Source organism: Macrobrachium rosenbergii, chromosome 20, assembly GCF_040412425.1.
Source record: "Macrobrachium rosenbergii isolate ZJJX-2024 chromosome 20, ASM4041242v1, whole genome shotgun sequence".
Taxonomy (NCBI): Eukaryota; Metazoa; Arthropoda; class Malacostraca; order Decapoda; family Palaemonidae; genus Macrobrachium; species Macrobrachium rosenbergii.
Window position 1 is genome coordinate 40,711,703 of NC_089760.1, and position 14,861 is coordinate 40,726,563.

Genomic DNA, 14,861 nt, shown 5'->3' on the forward strand with positions numbered 1-14,861 from the left:
TGGATCACCTTAGGTGCTTTGAAATAAAAGTTCACAGCTGTGATAGCACTGTGACAGTACTGTATAATAAGTGTTAGCCCCAATAATTAAAACAGGCTTATAAAAATAAGTTTCATAAATAGACAGAAGCTGTGAGAAACTTTTTTTATTACTTTATTAACACTTAAAAGAGTATACTATCCACATAACTGTGTTCCCAGAGTCTTACAATCCTGGTTGTAACTACGTATCAGTAAAAACATAAATTCTAGAGGCTCCCCTTAATAGCCTCCGAACATGAAGAATGTTAAAATGGAAATATAATATAATGATTCACTGTAGACCTGAAAGCCAGAAAATTCAGACTGGAACAAGAATATAGCCACTCTCATCATGCACAGTATACGGTACTAAGACGTATACCACTAAGGTTGGAATTCTTTTGATTTACCAAGATTTCTAATATCCTTAATTGGCGACATAAACAGTGCCTTCAGCTTACCTTGTAGAAGCAATGCATGAACAACTGCCATTTAATTCAAACAATCTTACCCCTTGAGTATATATAGCAAAATTGGCACTGGAGGGGGAGAACTAAACATACCTGACTACATGGTCATCCTATTGCTTCTGTTGACTGGGATCTGCAATACTTTATCAATGAAGATCTTCCTGTAGTAATCAATGAAGATCTTCCTGTAGTAATCTCCCTTTGAAAAGGCACAATGCAATGGAGATCTTTCAAATCCTTCAGCTTAGAGAACTTAAAGGAATGGGCTGAAGTACTGTTGTGGGATTTCGACATTTCACTGCTATGTAACAATCTCAATTAATGAGAGCAAATCTCTCTTTCTTCATAATTAAGCCTTCCTTATAACTGAAGTAGAATGAATACAGATCAAAGTTTGTGGATATTAAGGTCAGGAGTAAAGTACACAAGTACAGTGATAGTAACATTCAAGAGGCTCTATGTGGTCACTCTCAGCCTGGGCTTGTGTCCCCTTTGATCTTGATCATCATGAAGACTTGTGCTTGTCTCTATTATTTTCTCCAACACATTCCTCACCCTACTCTCCAGAACTGTGAATATATTCAAGAAGCCAGTCTCATATATAAACCACAAATGTACCTTATATTTTATCATGTAGGTTAAGGTGTTCATCCTGAATTTCTTCCACGCTTTGTCCTTTAGAGGACAATGACCAATAACCTCTGATTTTATTAGCCTGGTCAGATTAACCTGGAAGCTCCAATCCCCCATACATTACCTAAAAGTTTGTAAAAACTTTTTTGGTAATTTACTTGGTTATACAATAAAAATATCCATCGTTGCATGCTGGACTCGCCTCTCTTGTCTTCACATACTTGAGTCTTCTCACTGAAGTACAGTATCTCTTGCCTAGATTCCAGTCCTATGCAAATAAAGAACTGGCATGACTTCGGGCTTGCCACATTCTTTTGCTTTGTTATAGGAATCTAAGTGGTTTCTTTGCTATTTTCATCATTAATTTAACTAACTTCTTAGTGAAAATCTCCTGTTCATCAAGCCTCCATTCTTCTCCCTTTTGGAAACTCATTGTGGGATATGAGCGAAAGTATAAATGAAAAAAAAGAAACAAAAGCCTGTAGTGGAGTAAAATTTCTATACACACTGTAAGCTGATTGGCTGGGAAAGCATAATGAGACTGTGCCTGGCCAAAGTTTTTCCACAAAAAGTGGCTTGGGAGATGCTCATGTTTCCCCTTTTCGTAGCTACATCTAAAAACCTCTCAAGACAAGAGCCACAAGTGAAGAAACCCAGCCTCCCGTGGTTGGATTGAAACCCTAGCATGTAGGTCAGGGTGAAGTTACCTTAAACAATTCTTGGTAGAAGAAAGGTTTGGGTTCATCTCACTCTAGCTTATTTGGTGTGGCTTGGAAATTCACCACAGGAGGTAGGGTTTCTTCATTCTTCCACACGTGGATCCAATGCTTGTACGTAATTATATGCACATTCAAAAACTGGGGAACTGGAGATGTTGAAGAGACCAATGTACTATTACATATCTGGTGAAAGTGACAAATTTATTTTATATATTTTATTAATTAACTATAACATTATTCCTGCAAGAACTCTGCATAGCCCAGTCACTTTTTTTTTATATTAAAAGGAGCAATCATGCTAATAATTAGAAAAAAAAAAAAAAAAAACAGGGTTTCACATGTCGTACACTAAAGTTTACCTGTTTTTCTTTGGCTAGAAGCTGAGCATCTTTCCCAGAAAGCTGTTTCTCTAAATTTGCAATATGTTCTCTGAGTTGAGTTATTAGAACCAACTGATCAGCAGTTCCTGGATCATCTCTCACCTGACCAGAATTTCTTGATACCTATTAAGGGAAAAATATTCAAATACAAATTAGAACATTTTATGAAAAATAAAACATGAATTGCTCTAAACTGAATAGAATATAAAGTACTGACAATTGTGGTTTCAGGTCTTTTCAAACATAAAAAATATTGAATTGTGCATTTCAGTAATATAAGAAACAAACCACTTTAAATCTTTTCCTGAGGTCAAATACACACTAATTAAAGTTACCATAATGTCAGTTTCAGCCAGACATGGGCTATTAAGCAGCTCATTAATGCTCATAAAGGCTGCCAAGAATCTGAAAATTCATCCTCAAACTTCTCCCCAAATAACAGTATATACTTCATATACTTAAGAGCTATCTAATTTTATTCTGTTATCAACAATCATCCCTAACTGTCACAGTGTATGGAATAAAAATAAAATGTTATGTACACGCACAATCATTAGTAAAGCCATAGGGTATTGTGTTTTGTCTTTTGCATATGATCTTTGTGATTTTTTTTTAATTACTGATAGCAATGAAACAAAAAATTTTTTTTTAATTTTGTAAAATGTAGAACATTCCTGGACAAATATTTGAGCCAACTCAAATATGAATACAAATGTGACTAAATGTGACTTGTTTAATGGGATACAAAAATAAACACTGCTTCCATGCCAACGAGATCTGTCTATTTACAGTAGTTACACTTTCTTTGCATTTTTGGATAACACCAAGTATCAAATTTTTGCAAAAATTTCAGTTTCAACTCATTTTTACATCCAGTATATTTTATAACTGTTTGGTATTGTCTTTAGTTAGGTTTTATTTTAAATTATCCTCTCTTGTACCAATTATCCAATTATCTTGCTTGTTTCTTCAAAGAAATCCATGTATAACATAATGATTTGCTCAGGCTTTAGATTTAGCCTGTGTAATGTTCAGGCCTGTCATCCCAGGATCAGATATGTTCACCATTTTGCACTCATGATGGAAAGTCAAAAAATAGAAGACATTGTCTGGAAGACATAGACAAGATTAATGTATATAGTGTAGAGACTCAAAACTTGAGTGGGTTTTCTAGTAAACAAACAAATTTCTGTTTGCCCCAGACTTTGGCATCTTAAAGAGGGTTAGTGTTAAATTCAGTTATTTAATTTTAAACTATTGTTAGGAGTCCCATAATTCGATATGTTTTGTAAAACATTTAAATACATTTCTCATACAGCATTCAACAAGCTATGACAACAGATTTACTTACAGGAGAACTTCCATAAAAAACAGGTTTTGTCATAAGAAAAACCTATTTTTGATAGCTGCTGTTAGTCCTCCAAGAATCTTGATTCTTTGAGGAACGAACAGCGGCGGCTATGGCATAAAAAATGTGCTGATGGCAGGCTTAGCCCATTCACTACAAGAATGAAAAGACAAAAATCATAATATATAAAGAACAATCCTATACCTTATATGCTACTCTCCAGATAAAGTTACAATAATACATTTTTTGCTTTTGATTCTTTCTGAATTAAAAAACCAGTGTACAGTTGTATTTACCACAAACTTTTATTTATCATGAAATAGTTATAGAATAGTTCTATATATGTAATACTGTACAAATACCAGAGGACAAAAATCCTCACAAACCTCATATGGATAATTATCTTCAATTTTTCATCACTGCAGTACCACTGAATGATCTAATTCATAACAAAAATACAATAGGCATACATCAATTTTAACAGTACTTCTACCTGAGAGCACCCAAGCACATATATTCAAAAGACTAGCTTTTACTTGGAAGTGTATAACCATATTTTGATAAATTTTATCTTTATAGTAAAATATTTATTAAGTTAGTGACTTATTGCAACACCAATGGCTACAATGGCAAAGATAAGGGCTTTATACCTAGTCACATGCGATTCTTATCACTCAATACCAATTGAGCAGTTTTAATTTTGTTTTCCTTCTGTCTTGCAAAACAGGGTTAATTTTTAGCCAGTGTGGCATCTGGTTGTTAGAAAAAAAATTATGAGTATAAAGACTACAGTACTATTATTATTATTATTATTATTATTATTATTATTATTATTATTATTATCATCATTATTATTATTAACTATGGTAGTTTACATAGACCACAGATTCACATTTCTAGCCTCATAAGCTTTCCCAAAAGATTTGTTCAAAAGTGAAAGTAAAAACTGCAGTTTGACAGAATGAAGCTGTACAGCTAGGAGGGACACCAAAAGAGAAAGAGGGGAAAACAAAGGCATAAAGAAATTAGCTGGTACCAAAGCTACAAACAGCTTTGAGTACCATCTGCACTGTGCCATACTGCACTAAGTGGTAACCACCCCCTTACATACGCACAATAATGTAGTTCTGACACAAAGCAAACTCGGTAAAAATTAAATATACATGTTTTACTTTTGTGTAAAAACATTGTGCACTTTATATTTCCGGGAGATATATGGAAATCTAGAAACACATACTTACTGGATCATAGGAAACAGGCAGTACAGATAATTTTTCTGACATGGATATATGATCTAATGCGGAAGGAAGATTACAGAACAATGTGGAATGACATGTTGAAAAAAAAAAAAAAAAAAAAAAAAAAGTGTTCCCAATCATTTGAAATTTCTCATACAGGGTACTGTCCTGTTCTCTGGTCCATTATTTGCATTTTGCTTTTACAAAAACTAGAAGCAGAGAATGCCTGTCAATTAGCCAACTTTTCTGCACTGAAAAATTCAAATAACCATAGCTACAATAAATTAAAAAACTTTTCTTTCAGTTGTACAACAATGGCTCTTAAAATTTAATGTAACACAAATATCATCTATATTTAAAAACCATGTGTATCTCCACTGTATTCCCTACACAATCTGCACCACTGAATAGCAGATTCTTATGAAATAGAATGGAATATAAAATTTAGGCCAAAGGCCAAGTGCTTGGACCTATGAGGTCATTCAGTGCTGAAGTGGAAATTGAGTGCAAACAAGTTTTAAAAATGTAACAGGAGGGAAACCACAGTTTCACTATGAAACAATTGTTAGCAGAGGGTGGAAAGTAAGATGGAAGAAATATACCCAAGATGAATGGGGGTACAGTAAAAGGAATGAAAGGGGGTTGCAGCTAGGGGCCAAAGGAACCTAACTATTGCCTACAGTGCACCTCCTGAGGTGCACATATGGCACTATCCCTTAGAGGGAGCAGTGTCTAGCGTAATATTCTTAATTTCATGTAATTTACTACAATAGCTAGTTTTTCTAGTGAATTCAGGCCTATTTTTTGCAGTCATTTGGTGATGGGGAGTGAGGATGAGATGCTCTGTTCTATATCATTTCATTACTTAAGTCCTTTACAGTTTTCCAGAGTAAAGATTCAGATTTATGCACAATAAATTTTGACATATATTTTCAACTTTTTCTCAGCAATACATTCCCATTTTCAGTTATAAACTTTATGACTAGGATCCTTTTTTTAACAAAACTTTGATAATTTATTTTTTTTCTAATGTATTTTAAATTATTCTTGTACAGTACTCACTGATCAATGCAATAACTTTATATTCATACTGAAACAGTCTCGCTCACTTGTTCTTAGCGTTAGTATCAAGACTTTCCCTTCACACTGTTAGATTTGAAAGAAGTTCTCTCAAGTGTCCTCTATTTTGTGCACTTATCACATAAATTTCCACTGAGGCTATGTAATAATTTATGCCCTTTTACATACCTATTACTTTTCTGACCAAATGCTCCTGAACCATTCTCATTATGTTCTATCATTTTAGTGTCTTTTTTTTTCAGTCTTTGGATACATCTTGCTGTAACTTCCTCGTTTGGGGTATAATTCTGCCACCATACTCCAGTCTAGAGGCTTAATTTGTAGTTACAAATGCAAATAATTTTTTGTTTAACTACTGATGTCTCTGCTGTTTTAGAGGAATAGATGCCTTATTTCTTCTGCTCAATAAGAGGACTCTCATATTTTCCAGGTGGTCAACTAAAAATTTCTTTTTGCTTTTAAGTTTCTGAATGATGCAGTGTAGTACTTCCTGTTTGTTGCCGTACCGTGCTCAAGGAAATCTAGCAAAATCACCCCCCTTGACATTGCAGAAAAAATTTACCATGTTTTGGTTTTCCTTGGCAACTGGTGTTCAAGGCCTTTCCCTGTGCAGTTTACCTTCAACACTGAATTTTCTGAAGATCTCTGCAGCAGTACATCATTGTTTATTCAAGACCTCAATGACTGCTCTTCTAGTTGTTTCATATCCATGGTTATAGAATAAGGATTACACTGTTCTGATGTTGTAAAGGTATCAAATTTTGATCAGCGGTGTGAGAGGAACTTCTACTACAACCAACACACATTACTGATGTTAATTGAGGGCCTTGATGCTTTTCCACTTTTCATTTTCAGGAGTTCGCATTCTCTCTTGGTCCCTTTGTCATGTCAACATCCTCCCATTGTTACCAATTCTCTTCATTAGGCCAATTTTTAGAATATTGACCCAACCACTCCCTTATTTTTTCTTAACTGCATAATTTTCACCTTTCATTATGTTTTCCATTTCAAATCATTTACATCTTTCCTGTCTTGAACATTTCCTTTCTTCCTTCTATTGTGTAGAGATTTTCCTTTCTTCCTTCTGTTGTGTAGAGATTCTGAATTCATTCATTCCAAGTGTTCTTTGCCACTACCACGCCTTTTAGCCTCCTCCTCTTTTTCCCACTGTAACTCTGTATCCTCTTCACTGTTTATCCTCTGCTGAAGCCTGCAGAGTTTTCTTATACTGTACTCTTTATTCACCATTTGTACGTTGATTTCACAGTGTTCTTCTCTGTGTAGAGTATATTGCTTTCCCAAAGTGTTACCACATACTTGTCCTTATGCTGCTTGTGGTGTAATGCCTTTTATTGATATTCACCTTCTCATCTTTGTTGCAATTTGCCCGGACTTTATTACACTGGTGTAGATATCAGGTAACGTAGAAAAAGGTTCTTTGATGCTCTAGACAGGTATAATTTATTTTGATATAATTCATGTAGCTGCATCTGTGATTTTCATTTTGCATTGACTCTTAAGCTTTTTAGGGCTGTCTCATGCTGATTGTTATATAATATTTAACTACCATATTCTATTACAGTTGCTTTATATTATGATACTGCTGGATACTGTTGATTTATCAATAGTCAAAGGTGTATTACTTTTGCCAGTTTTAAATGATTCATTTAGTTTAACCCAGCAAATGATAAAATTTTGCCCATGTGTGTCTTTAATATGTAATTGTTCTTACATCAAATTTTGAAATAAAACATTTACTTCAGGTCCATTTTGGATGTTATGAAGTGCTGAATGGCCTTAGTTGCCCCAGTACTTGGCATGTATGCCTAAAATCTGTAAATCAATAAAAAACTAAGATCCTCCAAAGAACGACTTGCCAACATGTGAGTGTACTGCGCCTGTGTGGGCAAACTGGCAGGTTCCCGCTTCAAGACAGTTCATAAGTAATGCCACTGCACCTTTCACAGCAAGGACGTGGCAGAAAGGAGGGAAATAAAGTGTATGTAAAAAGTTTGTATATAAAAAAAATTATTCAACAACAACTTTTTACTGATGGCCCAAATATTAATGGGGGGGGGTTATAGCTCCAGAATGAAGTGGAAAATGAAGAATGTCTGCTCCTGACATGAATAGCATAATAGAATACATAGAACTCTTTTTTAAAAAAAAGAGTAAGAACCTTGTTATACGTAAATTATAAAATGTATTTTTATAGGTGGCTCTTAAGGTTAGACCCACTCCCAGGCTGAATTAGATAAAATAATGTAGTGTTAATAATAATAGTATTAATGAACATAACAAAGCATACAACATAATTATTGGATGCATTATTGAATAGAAGAATATATATGTCAAAGTTTACTTTATGAGGTTGCCATTAACCCAAATAATTTTTAATGTATCAACCCAAATAATTTTTAATGTACTTTTCACTTATTGGATATTTCCATCACCCTTCTTGAGATTTTACTTTGTGATCTGACACACAGACTTCTTAATGTCCTTTCAACTCGATCCATGGTGTAGCAAATAACCAAGTTTTCAGTCCCTGAGGGATAGAGAGACTTATCTTCCTTCTTTCCAGACTGGTAGCTTCCTCATATTTCATGTTCAGTCCTCTTCACTGGCTGTTACCCCTGATGGCTAATTAACTGTTGTATCAGGCTGACCAACCAAAAACCATCATCCACGGTTTTACTTCCATGACACCAGTCCAATTCGTAATACAGTACTCTCTTAATTCTCAAAACATTTTGAGTACCAAGCAACCTTACTCCAAGAGTTTTCTCTTATTTATCCCATAGGACTGCAGGTAAGAAAGCTTTTCCACTTAGTAGCTACTAAGGGTAATGTAAAACATTGGGTTTGTGATGATAGGAATTTTTTTTAATCTCTTCAATACACACCAATTACTCAAAGTATCGACTCCTGTCCTCCCACTTATGTCCATTGCAGTTGGTCCACAACATGAAACATCAAGGCCAGATGATGTCAATTAGTGCCATCAGTAGATATTTGTTTTAATCTAATTTTAAATTTACTAAAGTAAAGAATAAGTATTCAGCTCCAAAATAACAATGAAACCAACATTATACCTTCAAAAGTAAGTTTACAAGAAGCAATAAGGGTGAAATATTGCTATGACCATGAGAACAGCTGTCACATGTGACTTAAATTTCAAAAGTTTTGTTTACTAAAGTTTGATCTCATGGAACCATAGGAGCTCAGATGTATCCTCAGCCAGATGGAACTGGTTGGATTTTTCTTTAGTGGAGTATCCAGAGTACTGTGATGCAGTAAGGGCCAATATAAAGTAAAGGGTTTGTTTTGGAAAGCATTTTGTTTTTTACAATTATACTTGTGTTTATCTTTTCTGATAACTCAGATGTGAGAAATTAATAGAATAAGAGAAAATTAAGTTCATGAAAGATTATTATGAATTATTAGTCCAGTCTACCACAGCCACATTACTGTATACTACAACCTTTTAATTTAATATTAATGCATAGGAAATCTAAAATCACTGCATGTGATCATTGTTAACATTTTCAATCGAGTTTTCTCTTTATGGGTGGGATGGGAAGTGAGTGCTCTCCACTTTCTTCAGTCTTGCACACGTCCTGTCTGTTCTCCCATGTGGTCTAGATCTTCATCATTTTCTGTACCTTCCTATATCCTGTAGGTCTACATACTGTTACTACCTTATTTACTTTTTCTTTAACTTTCTCACCTGTCAAAACCATCCTACTATACCTGTCCAAACCATTCTACTATTTTGATACCTTTATCATTTTCCAGTTTCTAATCACTAAATCTCTCAATAACTTCCTAATTACTAAAAATATCTCCTCAACACACCCACCAGTGTTGAATCTTGGCATTTTAACTATCCAATTAAAGTATCCTTTTATTTCTATGTGACCTTATCTGTGCTGTGTGTAGAATTACTTTCCCTATACACATCTAGAATTTAGTTCTATTTACTAGTGAGATGCTCTTCCTGAACTATAGTCCAATTTCTTCATGTATGTTGTTGCTCCTCTTACTGGTCCTTTCTATATCAAGTCCAATTTCTTCATGTACGTTGTTGCTCCTCTTACTGGTCCTTTCTCTATCAACTTCACAATACGATATCTCATCAAAGTAACAAAACTGCTCTTACCCCTATATGCCCTGCCCTTCCATTACAACATGGTTCTAGCCTCCTCCTCTCATTTTTTCTCTCTTACATTTTTGGTAAATCCTTTGCTCTATTTATATTTTGTAATAATGAGTATTCCCCTGTGATACCATTTCTTAGATACACAAAACAAGTAAATTCTCACTAATTTCTATTAATTTGAGGGGCAAACCTGTCCTTGCTTGCTGGATCATGCAAATTTCCCAAGACTATCCTAGGCTAAGGTAAGTTCATGTAGCATAGCCTATACCAGCTTAAATTCATAAGTTATATACCAAATCAAGATGCATTCCTAATGGCTTACAACAAAACCATATTACTTTTAAAATCTAAGTTGTAAACCTAGTTGGATAAGTAAAATGCTGCAAGCCCATGAGCCCTAATAGAAAAAGCAGCAAGTAGAGAAAAGGAAATTGAAGTATGGAACATACTGTAAAAAGAAAAATGGTGGGGCTGTAAAAATACAAAATAAAGGAAATAATGTAACCAACATATAACTACCACGTGATATTCATGTTAACCAACACAGCAAAAAAAGGATTTTCAAAGAGTTTGAATTTCTTAACCACATGATTACAACAAGAATAAAACTTACAGAAAGCTGTGGTACTGAGCCTCATTTAACCCTCTGAGATTCAAATTTGACAAACTTTGTGTCACTTTCCTATTTCTACCATACAGGTATTTTGCTTCAAAATGACACAAAAATGGGCTTTACACCATTAAGAGTAATTTCACAGCAACCAATAAAAGAAAAAAAAAATTATGTCCATAATCAATCAAGTTATGGAAGGACAAGACTTCTAATAATATATGGTTGATAGTATAGTCTTGGAAATCAAAACTATGAAAAATTATACGCAGGAACCACAATGAACAAACCAAATGATGGTGCCAGACATAATAATCACGATCAGGGGCAAGAAATTTAATAGAACTCAAGTTTTTGTCAAACAATTTGTGATGCACGTCAGATGCTGAAGACAAAATTGGGAATAACACATGGCATAATTTATGAATAAAAACTCTTACTCAGGATGGACAGGTTATAAATTCTTTAAAAGCAAAAACCAACAATTATTTTTGTTGTTTTACCACAATTATGTACTGCACTAGCCTTGCTTAGGTTTATCAGTCTATTTTAAGCTAAGCTTATAAATAAATAAATATTAGGAAAACAGAAGTTATGGTTATCATCAAAGATGAAATCCCCCCCAAGAACAGATATAAGAATTAATGCTGTAACAGTTAAACAAACCAATAGTTTTATTTAGGATGCACTGTCACAAGTGATGGAAAATGCGAAAAAGAGATCAGGAAGAGAATATCCATGGCAAAAGATGCATTTGGAAAGATCAAGAAATTAGTCACCAACTCAAAAATATCTATGAATCTAAGGAGGAGGGTTGTGAAATGTTTCGTTTGGTCTGTACTGTTGTATGGATGTGAAACTTGGACCTTGGGGAAGGCAGACGAGGAGAAGTTACAGGCTGCAGAAATGTGGTTTTGGAGAAGGATGCTGAAAATATCACGGACAGACAGGAAAACTAATGAGAAGGTATTAGAGAGAGTAGGTGTTGAGAGAGAACTGTTGGCTTCAACTTGAACATCTCTCTCTCACTGGTAAAATCAATGGAAGGAGGCCGAGAGGAAGACCTAGACAAAAATATATGGATGGATTGGTGAGAATAACTGGAGGAAGAATGTCTGCAGCTCAGTTGCTGCAGAGCGCCATAAATAGAGAGGAGTGGCGAGCCATGATTGCCAACGTCCTTGGGGATATGGCACCTGAATGATGATTATAGGTATTACAAAAACCAATTATGCATCCCTAAAAGATTGTAAAACATGCCTTAAAATACTTTAAAAATGGAAAATATGAAGCTTTCCCTCGTAAAGACTTTATTTTCCCTTTCATTCTCTCTTTCAATTATGTCCATATATTGCAATTAAGCATTCATATTTGTCATTTATTACTTGGTAATACATTGCATTTGATCAAGTTTGAAGGGAATGTCATCAACATGGCAACAAACAAAAGATGGTTCTTTTTTATTGTTTGTGCATGTAAGTCAAGTTTACAGTAATGTATATCATTCCTGTCTTAATCTCACAGTACTATACATCATTCCTGTTTCAGTTTATATTCATTTTATGCCTACAGTGTGTACCTCAGATGTTGCATACAACACCCAGCAAGGTTCAGATGAATATAAAATTTCAACCATCTGTTGCAATGTAGTTCACCTTCTCATATGAAAAAAACTGAAAAATACAGCAGTATTTAGGTCTGCTCTGATGCAATCTCAATATTATCTGAGCTTTGGTTTGCTTTCATTGTAGTTGTTAACCCTTAAACACCGAGCCTCTATTTACAAAAGTGTCTGTCGTATGCCGGCGGCGTTCGGGAGTTAGTGCCGAAGCAGAAAATAAGTTTTTATTTTTTTTCAAAAAATCACAGCACGCTTAGTTTTCAAGATTAAGAGTTCAATTTTGGCTCATTTTTTTGTCATTGCCTGAAGTTTAGTATGCAACCATCAGAAATTCAAAAAAATATCATTATCATATATAAATATTGAAATATATGACAGCATGAAAAAAATTTCATATATAATTGTATACAAATCACGCTGTGAGCAAAACGGTTAAAGCTAACGAGTTATTTTTTGTTTCTTTGTATTGTACACTAAATTGCGATGATTTTGGTATATAACAAATTGTAAAACGATCAAAGCAACACAGAGAAAATATTATCACAGAATGATGCATGAATTCGTAACGCACGGACATAAAAAAAGTTTTTTTCAAAAATTCACCATAAATCAAAATATTGTGCTAGAGACTTCCCGTTTGTTGCAAAATGAAGGTAATTGATTGAATATTACTAGACTGTAAGTGTTTTAGCTTACAATTGCAGTTTTCGACCATTTCGGTCGAGTTAAAGTTGACCAATGGTAGAGTTTTTTCTATTTATCGTGATTTATATGAAAATATTTCAAAACTGATAAAAGCTACAACCATGAGTTATTTTCTGCTGTATTCTACATGAAATTGCGCACATTTTCATATATAAAACTTTATGTAACGACTAATATAAAACGGTGCAAACATTACGACAAAGTAACGAAAAGAATTTCCGAGATGTTCAACTAATATAAAACGGTGCAAACATTACGACAAAGTGACGAAAGAATTTCCGAGATGTTCGGCGAGTTACCGCGTGTGGACGTAAGGGAAAAGTTTTTTCAAAAATTCACCATAAATCGAAATATTGTACTAGAGACTTCCAATTTCTTGCAAAATGAAGGTACATGATTGAATATTACTAGAATGTAAGAGTTTTAGCTTACAATTGCGTTTTTCGACCATTTCGGTCAAGTCAAAGTTGACCGAAGGTTGAAATTTTGGCACATCGTGATTTATATGAAAATATTTCCAAACTGATAAAAGCTACAACCATGGGTTGTTTTTTTTTGTTATATTTTACATGAAATTGCGCACATTTTCATATATAAAACTTTATGTAACGGCTAATATAAAATGGTGCAAAAATTACGACAAAATGACGAAAGAATTAACGAAATTTTCGGCCGAGTTACCGCGCACGGACGTAAGGAAAAAGTTTTTTTTAAAAATTCACCATAAATCTAAATATTGTGCTAGAGACTTCCAATTTGTTGCAAAATGAAGGTAAATGATTGAATATTACTAGAATGTAAGAGTTTTAGCTTACAATTGCGTTTTTCGACCATTTCGGTCGAGTCAAAGTTGACCAAAGGTTGAAATTTTTTGTAGTCGACATACCGTACGTCCACTCGGCACCCAACAGACAATTTTAGTCGACGTATAGAGAGAGAGAGAGAGAGAGAGAGAGAGATATGGTATAGTTTTCACCCTAGATGAAACCTTTCGTTACCAACTTAATAACAGCAAGCAATGTCAAAAGGACCTGCCTGGTGCCCAGTGGCAACTGCTTCCACATAGGAAAAAATTAAAAATGTGCCTAAAGATTACCAAAGAAGACAGTAAGCCAGCCACCATTCTAAATGTCAACAGATTTTCATATAATTAATTGACACCAATGACATCTAAACCCAACAAAAAATTTTTCCTTATTTCTGAGGAATTTTACATCCCGTAACTTTTGAGTTCAAAGGGGAAAAAACTGAAAATGGTATCATACCCAGGGCACTCCTGGTCCCTTGAAGTAAAGAGGAATATATTTTTGTTTAAGAAGTGTCAACTATCTGCATTCAACTCCTAATTTGCACTTATTTTTTCTTCATGAATCTACACACAACCACATACTATACATACAAACAAAAACTGATGCTAGAACTTTCACTTCTTGACTGTTATTGACTTGTTTTTGTTCCTTTAATATAAAAACAAATTATATTTGGCCATTTAAAAGGTCTTTGCCCTTGTACATACAAAGAAAATTTACCATAAATGGATAACTTACCATTACTTATAAAAGTTTTGACCAAAGAGTGAAAGAAATGTGTAATAAAAACTTACCTTTCCCTTCAAAATTGAGACAAAATAGATTCCCTTTAATTTTTTTAAAGGGAAGTTGACAATTACTTACTCTACAAAATCAATAATGCTTTTCAACTTTGGAATATACATTGCCATTTATAGCTGAAATGTATAATCTATAAAAATGGAACTAATATGCTGAATGATGAACCAAAACTGTGGTGGTAGCTAAGAGTGCAATAACTTTAGAAGCAAAGAACTTTAAGTCATATCCCATGTCATCCACATATACTTAATAACTAATCAGATCC

At 34.1% G+C, this 14,861-nt stretch overlaps 1 protein-coding gene across 4 annotated transcripts in view; it reads right to left on the reverse strand.

Moving 5' to 3' along the window:
• Positions 1-14,861, reverse strand: part of LOC136849301 (protein FAM76A-like) — a 54,729-nt gene that overhangs the window by 2,674 nt on the left and 37,194 nt on the right. For all 4 annotated transcript variants that reach the window (XM_067122641.1, XM_067122639.1, XM_067122640.1 and 1 more), the window contains one exon: positions 2,202-2,345. In XM_067122641.1, the coding sequence (XP_066978742.1) occupies positions 2,202-2,345 (144 nt within the window). The remainder of the gene's footprint in view (positions 1-2,201; positions 2,346-14,861) is intronic.